At 43.0% G+C, this 15,191-nt stretch overlaps 1 protein-coding gene across 7 annotated transcripts in view; it reads left to right on the top strand.

The window, feature by feature from the left end:
• Nucleotides 1–7,202: 7,202 nt before the first annotated feature.
• ADGRG6 (adhesion G protein-coupled receptor G6) overlaps nucleotides 7,203–15,191 on the top strand; it is a 133,547-nt gene continuing 125,558 nt past the window's right edge. For 6 of the 7 annotated variants that reach the window (XM_069954869.1, XM_069954871.1, XM_069954870.1 and 3 more), the window contains exon 1: nucleotides 7,203–8,013. In XM_069954869.1, the coding sequence (XP_069810970.1) occupies nucleotides 8,012–8,013 (2 nt within the window). In that variant the 5' untranslated portion in view covers nucleotides 7,203–8,011. Of the gene's footprint in view, nucleotides 8,014–12,411; nucleotides 12,784–15,191 lie in introns of those variants that run through there. The other variant, XM_069954866.1, reaches the window with a different exon arrangement.

The following is a 15,191-nucleotide window of genomic DNA, read 5'->3' as shown; positions in this document are numbered from 1 at the left end:
GGCCTTCTGTGACCCAGATGGGTCACACAACGGCCAGTGTTATACACCATGTGAACATGGCCTATGTGTGTGAGCTTAGTAGTCCTGGATATTCATGAGCACCAGTAAACTCTAGCTACCAGCTGCTGATTGGCAGTTATCTACCCATAGGCAGTCAATTGTCAATCAGTAGCTGAAGGGGGGAGGGGAGGGATGTGGCAAGAATCCTATTCTCCTGCATATTAGGAGAACAGATGAACAAAATGATGTAAGTAATACACTAATCTGTTCAGCAATATATCATTAGCTTATGCCGCCATCATTTAAGGCAACATAAACCTGGTGACAGACAGATCCCCTTTAAATTTCTAAAACTAGTAAGTATAGAAAAAATTTAGTGTAAGAGAAGCATTTCAGCAGTACATACAGTACTGCCTACGGGGAGCTACAACCTTCACCGTACAGTCATACATTACAAGTCATTGAGAAAACTTCCTTTGGTTCTCCCTGTATACAGCAGTGGATAAGAATGGATTAAAAGACAACACATAATCTGATCTGTACAAGATAACTAAATTAGTTTAGGTTCTTTAAGACTAGTCATTATATTGGGATTACTGTATATCTATATGCTAATTGGAAAATGGTAAAAACTCCACGTATCTTTATGGAGGGTTCTTCTAGTTTCTTTCATGAGCTGTAATGGCAGCTAAAACGGCATCAATCTATAGTGCAACAAAGAGATATTAGCTTGAATCGAAATATATCTATGAAACATGTATTGTTCTCTTTTTTTTTACTTACTTTGGTTATTCTGAGGTCAAATTGCTAATGAACTCACTGTGATTAATCCTCCCAGCATTACAAAGAAGCTACAATTTTGCAGCCAGGGAGTTGTTTACATTGGCCTTTTCAGAAGAGAGGTGGGAGGAGGGGAGTAGAGAGAAAAGCTCACACACAGATTTTTGTGTCTTCAGCAGAAAGCAGCAGCTGAGAACTGGGGGAAGGAGACTGAATAGATAATAACAAGTATGGGAGGAATTGTTAGTCTTACCATGGACAGCAACATATTAAAAGTTACATTTGAGTGTAATATCCCTTTAACTAAAATCTTGTCTGCAAATTTGAGAACTTGTCGGGAAATAAAACTTTAACTTTTCTATGCTTTGCTAATTCTTGAAACTTCCTCTGAAATTGTGTGTGTGCATTTTGCTTCTGTGTCTTTGTTTTTCTTAGTCTATCCACCGCCCAACATGTCGCTGAGGACAACTCGTCTCAAAGCAATAATGTCACCAGATGTTGCTAAGATACGGACACACCTATGGCTGACAATAATGCCTCTCGGCTACATTTAAAAAGAAACGCCAGGATGTTGGTATATAATTTGATCAAACGATATTGCCCTATGTACCACGTGTAGGTCCCCTGGCCCAAATGAGTCCCTACACTAAACCAAAACTATGTCGGTCAGCAACCGCTAACCTCGCAAAGCGATCGCAAGTAGGGAAAGGAGGCCATGGTCTGCCTCTGCAACCCCACTGTCACAGGATCAAACCCCAATGGCCCCCCCAAACCCCACATGCGCCGCCGGGACTCATGTGGGCCAGGGGACCTGCACATGGTACATGAGGCAATATGGTTTGATCAAATTATATACCAACATCCTGGTGTTGGTTTTTTAAATGTAGTCAAGAGGCATAAGTGTCAGCCATAGGTGTGAGGGGCAGCAGCTCCTTTCTCTCCATGTTCGTATGATGTTGCTAAGAACCTGTGTAAATGTGGGTGACTGCATAACTTTGGGGGAGTATGCAGTGTCCCATTACCTGTATCCCAGTCATCAGTATAAAGTCATCAGAATGTGGGGGAGGAATATCTTGCAAGTATCATAAACTGTGTCTGGTTATTGTATGTTTCTATTATATACTGCCACTTTGCTGGTCAAACACTGCTAAACCAGTATATATTGTGATAGGCCTTTTTGTTAAGTTTTTCAGTGACCCTGAGAAAGTTGCCAACTCTGGATCCAGCAGAAGAGCTCCGGACCATTGCCTGGATTATCCCATCAGAAGAACATTATAATACAAACCAACTCATTGGCATAGTAAGAGTCATTAGTCTTCTGCCATAGTGAGAGTCATACAGCAGAGGAGGATATTGATCCAGGGCCCCCAGAATGAGAGAGGTCTATTAGATCTTGGATCTGGAAACCAGAGCTCCCAAGGGCTTAGACTGTAAATGAGGTCCTATGTATATTTGTTTGTGCACTTCTTAGACATTTGTTTAGAGGGGCCAACAAAAGGGGTGTGGCCTCAGAAGGTGGAATGGCCTGGTGACATGGTGTGCAGTTTGGACGAAAGGATACATGGCTGAAGTTGTGAACCCAAGCGAAAGATTTTGGCACAATTAATTTTAAGACAATTTTAATTTTAAGCCAATTAATATTTGGCATAAACGTAGATCAACAACCACTTGTAAATAAATCTAGTCCGTTCTCAGACTGGCTAGCCCCAGTTTACAGGGAAGCGAAGGGACCTATTAGACGGGCCAATGGCAGCCTGATCAATAATGTCAGCGAGTGAGCTTGTTTACTGAGCCTATTACATGGTACAATGATTGTTTAGAAAGGGTTGCATGAACATCATTAGCGATGTCCGTGCAGCCGTTGCCCTAAACTGTTTAAACATTACCTCTCCCTGGTCTTCTCCTGCCCTCTGCTCGCGGCTGTAGCTTCAAAGTGGTCTCTGTGCCGACAGGCTGCTCAGCCAATCACTGGCTGGGGCCGCTGTGGCCAGTGATTGGCTGAGCGGCCTGTCAGCTGAGAGATCATTTGGAAGCTACAGTGCGGCGGCTCCAGGAAGCAAGCAGGAGGGCAGGGGAAGACCGGGAGCATGGAGAGGTAATGGATGAACAGTTTATTTAATTATTAGCCATTGGCTGCACATCGATATTATAGGCAGCCATGCTCGGTCGGCGGCCGATGATTTTAGGACACGATCAGCCGATGATCGGCTGATCATTGTCTCTATTACACAGAGCAATAATCGGCCGAATAGGCTTGTTTGGGACGATTATTGCTCCATGTAATTGGGCCCTAAGCATTAGACAGTTCTAGTAAATCTGGCCAGTGTATATGTCTTATGTGATATATATATTTTTAATGCTAACATGACAATTCTATTGTGTTGGTTCTATCAGTCTACATACATTGCATCATCCTTTCTTCTGTGCAGACAGAGGTTAGTCCCCTATGTTAATTCTTTTGTTATGTTGATGACACTCACCTGTGTGACTCTGCTGTTCTCTTCCTGTTTCAGTGTATATGGGGTTTTGGCCTGTATGTATGTCGTACTATGATTAAGAGGAGCCTGGGACTAGAAATATGTCAGAGTCCCCAAAGGATTTCAAATGTGTCCACTTTAAGCAGCATTTCTCATTTGTTTTCTAGAAGATTTAGTAAAGGAAACAAATTTAGGTGATTTATATTATTGGGGCTGGACACCAACAATTTATCTTGATCAGTATACACAGGGTACCAAAAAAATAAATGGAGCCCACCCCCCCTCCCCCCTCCTCACCTGGTTTCCAAAGTACACAGGATTCCACTAGTGCCACTAGTCTGCAATACACAGAGGTGCCACTAGTCAGCAGTACACAGAGGCGCCACTAGTCAGCAGTACACAGAGGCGCAACTAGTCAGCAGTACACAGAGGCGCAACTAGTCAGCAGTATAGAGAGGCGCAACTAGTCAGCAGTATAGAGAGGCGCCACTAGTAAGCAGTACACAGAGGCGCTACTAGTCAGCAGTAGTCAGAGGCGCTACTAGTCAGCAGTAGTCAGAGGCCCCACTAGTCAGCAGTACACAGAGGCGCCACTAGTCAGCAGTATAGAGAGGCACCACTAGTCAGCAGTACTCAGAGGCACCACTAGTCAGCAGTAGTCAGAGGCCCCACTAGTCAGCAGTACACAGAGGCACCACTAGTCAGCAGTACTCAGAGGCACCACTAGTCAGCAGTACTCAGAGGCGCCACTAGTCAGCAGTACTCAGAGGCACCACTAGTCAGCAGTACTCAGAGGCACCACTAGTCAGCAGTATAGAGAGGCACCACTAGTCAGCAGTACACAGAGGCACCACTAGTCAGCAATACACAGAGGCGCCACTAGTCAGCAGTACACAGAGGCGCCACTAGTCAGCAGTACACAGAGGCGCCACTAGTCAGCAGTACACAGAGGCGCCACTAGTCAGCAGTAGTCAGAGGCGCCACTAGTCAGCAGTAGTCAGAGGCGCCACTAGTCAGCAGTACACAGAGGCGCCACTAGTCAGCAGTACACAGAGGCGCCACTAGTCAGCAGTACACAGAGGCGCCACTAGTCAGCAGTACACAGAGGCGTCACTAGTCAGCAGTACACAGAGGCGCTACTAGTCAGCAGTACACAGAGGCGCCACTAGTCAGCAGTACTCAGAGGCCCCACTAGTCAGCAGTACACAGAGGCGCTACTAGTCAGCAGTACACAGAGGCGCCACTAGTCAGCAGTACACAGAGGCGCTACTAGTCAGCAGTACACAGAGGCGCTACTAGTCAGCAGTAGTCAGAGGCCCCACTAGTCAGCAGTACACAGAGGCGCCACTAGTCCGCAGTACAGAGAGGCACCACTAGTCAGCAGTACACAGAGGCGCCACTAGTCAGCAGTACACAGAGGCGCCACTAGTCAAAAGTACACAGAGGCGCCACTAGTCAGCAGTACACAGAGGCGCCACCAGGGTGCTGGATACTTAGGCACCAAGCAAACCAAAGATTAAAGAGGTTGTCCAATTTTTTGCGTTCAGAGGTTGTCCAATTTTTTGCGTTCAGAGCGGGGCCGCACGGCGACCCCGCTCTGAACCGCGGCGGTCCCGGGTGCCGCTTGTAGCCCGCTTGTCCGATCGCCGTGCCCGCTAATACAGTAATCAGATGCAGCTGTCAAACATGACAGCTGCATCCGATTACCGGATCCAGCGTCTCCCTGGTGTCTAGTGGCGGAGATCGCTCCTCCGGGATGTTATCCCGGAGGAGCGATCTCCGTTTCTGAAGCCGGCCGGGGACCGCTCCAAGATGGCAGCAGCCGGAAGTAAACGAGTGCCTATCTCATGGATCTCTGCAGCATATCTATGCTGCAGAGATCTCTATGAGAGATCAAAGTGTATATACTAGAAGTCCCCTAGGGAGGCTTCTAGTATATGTGTAAAAAAAAAAAAATATAGTGTTGTTGTCAATAAAAAGCCTTTTCCCAGGTTATAAATAAAAGTAAACAAATAAATAAACAAACATGTTTGCTATCGCCGCGTGCGTAATCGCCCGAACTATTAATTAATCACATTCCTGATCTCGTACGGTAAACCGTGTAAGCGCAAAAAAATCCCAAAGTGCAAAATTGCGCATTTTTGGTCGCATCAAATCCAGAAAAATTGTTATAAAAAGTGATAAAAAAGTCGTATATGCGCAATCAAGGTACCGATAGAAAGATCACATCATGGCGCAAAAAATGACACCTGACACAGCCCCATAGACCAAAGGATAAAAGCGCTATAAGCCTGGGAATGGAGCGATTTTAAGTGACGTATATTTGTTGACAATGGATTGAATTTTTTACAGGCCATCAGATACAATATAAGTTATACATGTTACATATCGTTTTAATCGTAACGACTTGAGGAACATATATAACAAGTCAGTTTTACCCCAGGGCGTATGGCGTAAAAACACATTTCCCCCAAATAAACAAAATGCGTTTTTTTTTTTTCAATTTCACCACACTTTGAATTTTTTTCTGGTTTTGCAGTGTACTTTATGCAAAAATTCAGCCTGTCATTGCAAAGTACAATTAGTGACGCACAAAATAAGGGCTCATGTGGGTTTCTAGGTGGAAAAATGCAAGTGCTATGGCCTTTGATGCACAAGGAGGAAAAAACGAAAACGCAAAAATCGAAATTGGCTCTGTCCTTAAGGGGTTAAGAACAAGAGGACACAGTGAGAGGTTACCTGGGGGAAAATATCAGAAGCAACATGAGAAAACATGAGTTTACTGAAAGAGTAGTAGATGCTAGGAACAAACTTCCATCAGATGTGGCAGGTAAATCTACAATAACTGAATGTAACTTGCCTGGTATATACATATATCTATCCTAAGATAATAAAAAGGGACATTCTAAAAGGGAAGACTAGATGGAGTGGGGGAGGGGGGGTCTTTTTCTGTCGACAATCTCCTAAGTTTGTATGCAATCACTGGCTATGTACTGAGCAGCAGGTACACAATGTATAGCTGCTGGAGTCCCTGCTTCTGAACTAGAGTCACCCAAAGTGAACAACAAAAAAGTTGGACAAATCTGACTTTTTTTCATGTAAACAAATCTAATTTAATTTTGAACCCAATTGCAAATAGTTTCTGAAATATATTTTATACTTATAATCTCCTGGGATACAAATCTTTAGGCCAGGTTCACACTATGTTTTTCCTATCGTTTTTTTTTTTTATCTTTTTTTTTTTTTTTCAAAAAATGGTTGAAAAAAAACGGATGCCTATGTGTGCATCTGTTTTTCCATTGACTTCCATTATATATAAAAAAAAAACATATCAAAACGGATAATTTTTTTTAATGGACACAAAAATGAGGTCGACTACATCTTTGTGTCCGTTTAAAAAAATCTGGTTTGATCCGTTTTTCCATTGACTTCCATTATAAAAAAAACGGATCAAAACAGATTCTTTTTTTTAACGGACACAAAGACTTAGTCGGCCTCATTTTTGTATCCATGAAAAAAAAAATTATCCGTTTTGATAGGTTTTTCTTTTATACAGATAAGCACAAATGTGTCTGTTTTTCCATGTTTTTTTCTAAAAACTGGTGTGAAAAAAAAAACAGATTGCAAAAACTTAGTGTGAATCCAGCCTTAGGTAATATATATGAAAAAAAAAAAATACTGAAAACATACTATACATAAATACATGATATACAGTATGTAAGTAATAAAAAATATAAAAATTTGGAGAAATCCTGCAAATTAAGCAATTTGCTAAAAAAAACCTGAAACAAGGGATAAAAGCACTTGAGGGTAGAAGTGACTACACCTGCAGCGCTCTGTGGCAGAGGTGCATGGTGGAGTCCTGGGATAAGCACAGTTGCAGGGGTTTTGGGTGGGGCTCTACTTAAACAGAGTCTCTTAGGAAAACTTCAGCCCTGTCCACCATAGACATAGTAAAAAGACAGTAAAAACAAGGCAGGCAGTCTGAGCAAGAGCTTAGGAGGCAGCCAGAAGCTGCCAGCACCTGGAGGACTGTCACAGGCAGCTGAAGACTAGAAGGGGAGCACTGTGTGAAGAGACTAGACAGGCTGAAGTGGGATGAAATTACTAAGTGTGAACAGTGACTGATCACATAGGGACTGTGATAGGACAGATAGTGTGGAAGAAACAATGCCAGAGAGAGGGGTGAGGAGGAGGAAGAGATAAGGGAACAGAGGAGGGTCACAGAGTCTCTCCCTCCAGACCCCAGATCTGGGACAGCACACAAGGAGGACTGCCCACCCTTCTCTGCTTGGAGGAGCCAAGTTTTGGGGACTTTCACATTGATAAGGAACCTGCTCTTCTCCACCACTTCTCTCCATTCATTGCTGTCTCTGCCATTGACTCAGCACAGGACACGAGCAGCTTTTACTTCTGCAATCCAAGCGCTGTAATGTGAAACTGAGCTGCACTTGTTCTGAGAGCCAGAAGCCCCGAGCCGCACCGAGAAGAGCCGCGCACAAGACGCACCAAAGACGCAGCCCAGCCGCTCGCCACAGGAAAGACGCAGCCCAGCCGCTCGCCACAGGAAAGACGCAGACAGCTTGGCCGGGACTCCCCCGGGTACTCACCGCAAGGAGTAAGCTCCCTCTCTCCGGCCACTTCACATGATTGACACCAGGCTGAGGAGTCGCTAGCGGGAGCCCGACACCTTCAAGGAGATTCTATCCGGGAAACATGCTGCACCTGGAGGAATAAGGACTCGGTGTAATATAATGTAAGTGAGAGAGAGACGACCTGACCGGCAGCAGCTGTGTGAGTACCGGGGAATGTCAGGACTAGGACGGGGCAATGGCTGCAACACAGGATCGATCTATCTATCTATCTATCTATCTATCTATCTATCTATCTATCTATCTATCTCCTATCTATCTATCTATCTATCTATCTCTTATCTATCTATCTATCTATCTATCTATCTATCTATCTATCTATCTATCTATCTCCTATCTATCTCTCTCCTATCTATCTATCTATCTATCTATCTATCTATCTATCTATCTATCTCCTATCTATCTCTTATCTATCTATCTATCTATCTATCTATCTATCTATCTATCTATCTATCTCCTATCTATCTATCTCCTATCTATCTATCTCCTATCTATCTATCTCCTATCATCTATCTATCTCCTATCATCTATCTATCTATCTCTATCTCCATATTTTATACTAAGTGACATTTCCTCTTTCTTACACTTATTAGGAATGTTCAAACTTGATGTCCCTGGGGGTGAGAGGAAAGCTCAGAGATCTCTGCCACCTCTGCTCTTTGCCAGTGCATGTAGGGGCCTGTGTATGGTGTTATAGAACAGGAAGCTTTATTATATCAAGGAGTATATTAAAGTTTATTAAACTGCTCCTGATTGTCTGGCTGTAGATAGAATCTAAATTAAACACTGAAGTCTGGATTCTTAGAGGCTTCAGCAGCTTGTGAGATGGATCACAGAGTAATAGGTTGTGGATGGAGATCACAAAATGTTTGTAGAAATGCAGAATCCAATTTCATGGACTAAACATTTAGGAATGTTGTTCTGTGCCATTATGTTCAGCTCTATGGCAAAATACAAATCTATCTATCTATCTATCTATCTATCTATCTATCTATCTATCTCCTATCTATCTATCTATCTATCTATCTATCTATCTCCTATCTATCTATCTCCTATCTATCTATCTCCCTATCTATCTATCTCCTATCTATCTATCTATCTATCTATCTATCTATCTATCTATCTATCTATCTCCTATCTATCTATCTATCTATCTATCTATCTATCTCCTATCTATCTATCTCCTATCTATCTATCTCCCTATCTATCTATCTCCTATCTATCTATCTATCTATCTATCTATCTATCTCCTATCTATCTATCTATCTATCTATCTATCTATCTATCTATCTATCTCCTATCTATCTATCTATCTATCTATCTATCTATCTATCTATCTCCTATCTATCTATCTATCTATCTATCTATCTATCTATCTATCTATCTCCTATCTATCTATCTATCTATCTATCTATCTATCTATCTATCTATCTATCTATCTCCTGTCTATCTCCTATCTATCTATCTATCTATCTATCTATCTATCTATCTATCTATGTATCTAATAACTGATACTACTATATATAGTTGGTCTTTGCCTCTACTGTTCTCTGTAAGCAGACTATATCAGTAATTATCACAGTTTAGTTGATCCTTGTTAATTGAATATCTGTTTCTTCACCCATCTGATAACCTCTAGTTTGGGCTGTCACTCTAGGAGAGGGGTAACAACTAAGTTCCTCTATGTTGCTTGTACAGAAATGTAGGGAATATATATATAGTTTTTTTTTTCTTCTGGATACTGCATATCACATGTACAGTATATGTATGTGTGTGAATGTATGTATGTATATGCATGTGTGTGTGTATGTATGTATGTGTGTATGTTTGTATATGTATGTATGTGTGTATGTTTGTATGTGTATGTATGTATATGTGTGTATGTTTGTATATGTATGTATGTGTGTATGTTTGTATATGTGTATATGTATGTGTGTATGTTTGTGTATGTATGTATGTATGTGTGTGTGTGTGTGTGTACGTATGTATATGTATGTGTGTATGTTTGTGTATGTATGTACAGTATGTATGCGTGATGCTGTAAGGTGACAGTTGTGGTAACATCTCAGACTCCTCATCTGATGGGTGAGAAATGAATACACCTGCTATATTATAATATGGGACATATATGCATTATGCAGAGAGTAACCTTCATGAATTAGTAACACTTCTGGGAATAGGCAGAACATTGTCAGGTTTTGGCAGTCAGTAAGTCTCATCTTTTTGTGCCCGCTCATCCACATGTGCAGGCTGTGCTATGTTAGGTTACAGTATGGTGTTAGTAAAAAAAAAATATATATAAATGCTATATGGCCTTTTGTTTCCTGAAACCGACCACAATGTGCTTTGCTGCTGTGGGGGCTCGTGTACAATGGCGCAGTGTCAGTCTGTAAGAGTCTGCATGTACTTCTAGTGATCACGTCATCACAAACCATGCCTGATAGCAGTCATACAGGTGGGACTATTCTATTGTCGATCAAGGGGTTACCCCCAAATTATGAATTATAGCTTACTCAGAGGACCAGGGATGGGGTCAACCACTGGGTTCAGAGGTCAGTCGTCACCCAAGTTAATGGAGTAGCAGCAATGCTCGACTGCTGTTCTATTGATTCTCTATGGTACTTTTGAACAGTACTGAGCAATGAACTTGGCGATGCTCAGAAGCCCCATAGAGAGTGAATGAGCATGTGTGCTGCCACGCCATTCACTTGGGGGATAATTGACTTCTGTTCTCGTGACTTATGGGGGGGGGAGGGGTCCTTGTAGTCAGACCCCTACCAGTCATCGGCCCGTCTAATAGGACCCTCAGGCCATCCGCTTACCTTGTGGAAATGACCAAATCCTCTCTGCGAGGGGAAATGAGAATGGAGCTGCAAAGGAGATTGTGAATAAGATTGTGGTTAGATTGGTGAGATCGCACCTCTAAGGGCCCTATTACATGGCCTGATCTGGAGGAGCAAGCGAGCGCCCTATTACATGGCCTGATCTGGAGGAGCAAGCGAGCGCCAACCTGTCAGGTCAGCGCTCGCTTGCTCCTTGTTCCGCGCTTGTTGTCGGCGCAATTACACGTACAGACAGAGACTGAGACACGGCAGACTGCTGCTCACGTTCCTATTGAACTGAGTGACGGCCAGAAGACCGCTGTTATCTTCATTGGGATTTTGGTTCCAGTGATCGGGCAACATTGTGCATGTCGCTGATCGTTGTTTTACAATATGAGCTACTACACTAAGCCATTATCATCAAGAACGGCCAAGTGCGTTCCAATAATCACTTCGGGGATTTACTTTCAGAAAAAAAGTAAGAATATGGAATGTTTCTTAACTTGCTCCAAATAAAATGCATAAGGGTAGGTTCACACTACGGAATCCGCTTGGATAAGTTCCTGGTGGATTCCGTTGCTCATACCCACTCACAGCGGCGCACGTTGACATGTGAGTTCTTTCGGTGGAAGTCTATGGCACGGGCAGAGACGCGCTGCCGCGATCGGGTACGAGCAACGGAATCTGCCGAAACGTATCTGTGCAAATTCCGAAGTGTGAACCTATCCTAACTAGAGATGAGCGAACCTCGAGTCCATCTGAACCCGATCGTTCGGCATTTGATTAGCGGTGGCTGCTGAAGTTGGATAAAGCCCTAAGGTTATGTAAAAAACATGGATTTAGTCACTGGCTGTATCCATGTTTTCCAGACAACCTTAGAGCTTTATCCAAGGTCAGCAGCCCCCGCTAATCAAATACCGAACGTTCGGGTTCGGATCGACTCGAGCATGCTCAAGGTTCGCTCATCTCTAATCCTAACCATAGAACCAATGTTGGGTATGACAGGGACATGGATGAAGCTCAGAGTCAGAGATGTCAGGTGACGTAAGGCCATGGTTGGCGCACGACGTGACACAAACTTTTTATACAAATATAGCGGAGTGTAAAAGATTGGCCACAATGTGGTATGTGAATCTGCTGCAGTATCTCATTTTTATTAACTGAATTATACAGATGCACAAAAGACACTAAAGGCAGATTCCCTTTCGCTTTCTTAAAGACATACTCCCATCTCAGCATGTTATCCCCTATCCTCATCCTGTGAGAGGGGGGATAACATAGGGAGGGATCACCCATTTAATATACGTATAGGTTGCATACAAGTACACATAGATATAGTTCATGCATGTTCTAGTTATATAAACATTGGGGAGATTTATCAAACATGTGTGATTTTCGTGTGGTGCTGAGGGTGTTGCTTTCAAGACAGGGTCTTCTAAACTGGACTTGCCCACCCATCCGAACACTGGGGGAGATTTATCAACCATGGTGTAAACAGAAACTGGCATAGTTGCCCCTAGCAACCAATCAGATTCCACCTTTCATCCCTCACAGACTCTTTGGAAAATGAAAGGTGGAATCTGATTGGTTGCTAGGGGCAACTGAGCCAGTTTCTGTTTACACCATGTTTGATAAATCTCCCCTGTCTTGGAAGCCACACCCTCAGCAACACACGACAATTTTTAGGATTCTGGTACACCCCTATACAGAGGCATCTAAGTCAGTGCATTGGTATATCATACACCTTACTGCATGTAAACCATTTGCACACAACTTTTAGAGCTTTGCTAATCCCTTTAATTTAACAGGATTTACCTTTGTTTATTGAATATGGTTGCTGAACCGCTAAGGGTCCATGACTACCTGACAACTGCAGAAATATTTACCAAGCCTTGTCTTTATAAAGACTGACGTAAATACTATGTGAGACATTGCCTTAGGGCGCCTTCTCACGTACCGGATCCGCAGCGGATTTCACGCTTGGCAGCACTGATCGGCTGAGCGGGACTGATTGGAGCCGGGAGCCTCACATGCAGCCGCGGCGTCAAGCAGGTAATGTATGCCCTCGGCGGTGGGCTGCGGGGATATGAGTAGGTGCTCTCATAGGGATGGAAGGCACTGGATCCGCAGCGGATCCAGTACGTGTGAAGGCACCCTTAGGGTGGCCTTTGCTGTATGGCTCCTATTCATTCTAATAGGATTCAAATTATATCCAACTACTAGAACTATATGAACTATATACTATGGGGGAGATTTATCAACCATGGTGTAAAGTGAAACTGGCCCAGTTGCCCCTAGCAACCAATCAGATTCCACCTTTCATTCCTCACAGACTCTTTGGAAAATGAAAGGTGGAATCTGATTGGTTGCTAGGGGCAACTGAGCCAGTTTCACTTTACACCATGTTTGATAAATCTCCCCCACGCCTCAGTGTGAGCGGGCAGGTCAAACCTAAAATGGTAGTCACACTTACATGCATGTACATCTGTAGTGACACAGAGAGTTCGGACAAGAGCCATTAGCCATTCTTGACCCAAAGGCCTTAAGTAAATACTATGGCGTCTTGTGTCTCCCTGTATGAAGAAAAGCAAATTTATTTTCTTGTAACCACAAATGTCTGGGCCCTGTAGGCGGGGTGCTACCACAACTCCTACACATGTGTGAAGACATGGCGTAATTATAGCACCACCATAGACCTTGTAATCAGCCCGGCCAACCATCTCCTCAGTTATTTCTAGAGAACGCAGCTGAAAATAACAGACAGGAGAACAGTAAAAGTTATCAATTAAAATAATAACCTCTTTTAGGGTGTGTTCACACGTACAGGATCTGCAGCAAATTTGATGGCCCAGTATTGATTTGCTTTGAATCTGCAATTTTAAATCTGCTGCAGATCCTGTACGTGTGAACGCACCCTTAAAGGAGTAATCATATGAAACTTAGGGCCCTATTCCACAGGACGATTATCGTTCAGATTATCGTTAAGTCGTTAGAATCTAAACGATAATCGTTCGGTTGAATAGCAGTTAACGATTAACAATAAAAAAGAAGGTATACTCACCTACCCTAACCCCCCACCCCAGTGTTTATCAGTGGATTGCAGCCTATCTGTCTCTGTAAGAAGCCATTTTAGGCCTCAGAGGAAATTTCAGCCAAAATTTCAGCCTTGTGTTTCATAACTCCTCTTCATAAAACCTCCAGAAACCTGTACACTTTTTTTGTGTAGCAATTTCCTTCTGTTATGTTTCCTTCTGTTATGAGATATGCTCAGTTTTGTAACAGACCTATGCAAAGTTTATAGAATATTGCAAAAAAAAAAAAAAAAAAAAGTGGGTGTTGGGTGGGAAGGTGGATACATATTCGTTTTTAGTCAGGCTTCATATCAGATCATATAGCCAGATTATATAAAAGATATACCCCGAAAATAAGACACTCCACCTAGCCTAAAGTAAGGCACTCCCCCGAAAATAAGACACTCCACCTAGCCTAAAGTAAGGCACTGCCCCGAAAATAGGACACTCCACCTAGCCTAAAGTAAGGCACTCCCCCGAAAATAAGGCACCCCCCGAAAGTAAGGCCGCTTGCCACCACCTGTCCCCTCTGCCCCTCACTGCCCACCTGTGGTCTGCCCCTCCACATCCCTCCCCCCCACTATGTAGATTAGCATTAGCAGATATATGAAAGGTTTGTGTAAGATCTGCGATTATTCAGTCAAAGGCTAGGTTCACACTATGTAAAAATGATGACCATCTTTCATACCAACTTTTTAACGGACGTTATTTGGGCAATGATGGCTGTTGTTATGAAAGACGGCCGCCATTTTTCCATGGTGTGAACCTAGCCAAAGCCAGCAATGAAGCCGAAAGGGGAAATATGAATCCGTCCTTATGGATCCCATTTCCTCGCTAACCCTCTCTTGGCTTTGGCCCAAAAACTGCATCAAAAACAGCAGAGGAGTTTTTCCAAAACATGCCGTGTGTAAAAGCGTCCTTAGGCCATGTTCCCACAATGTCTTTTTTTGGGGCGAAATGACAGCTGTTGCTTTTACAATAATGACCGTGTTTTTATAATGACAGTTGTAAATAATCATCATGATCATTATTAACGGACACCTTAAAAAAAAAAAAGAAGTCAGTTAATTGCCTAAAGAAGACCTTGTGTGAAGATACACTTAGGCTGTGTTCACACACCTTAAAAATTACAGCCATTTGTATTTGTATTTAAATAATAACGGCCATTGTTATTAAATAGCAACAGTTATCTTCTGTTAAATGACGGCCGTCCGATGGTAGATTCACTTTAAATTTTGATTCTTCTATTGTTTTAGACCTAGAACATGGAGGCCTGGCAGGGTTACCACTTTGGATGGATTTAGCTATTTAGATCTAGAAAAGTGGTGTTTTGCAGTGCAGCAAGCTTACTACTGTGTGAGACCACCGCCTATTGAGGCACAAAAACAT

The sequence above is a fragment of the Dendropsophus ebraccatus genome, chromosome 15 (assembly GCF_027789765.1).
Source record: "Dendropsophus ebraccatus isolate aDenEbr1 chromosome 15, aDenEbr1.pat, whole genome shotgun sequence".
NCBI lineage: Eukaryota > Metazoa > Chordata > Amphibia > Anura > Hylidae > Dendropsophus > Dendropsophus ebraccatus.
This window is presented reverse-complemented; position numbering and strand designations above follow the sequence as displayed.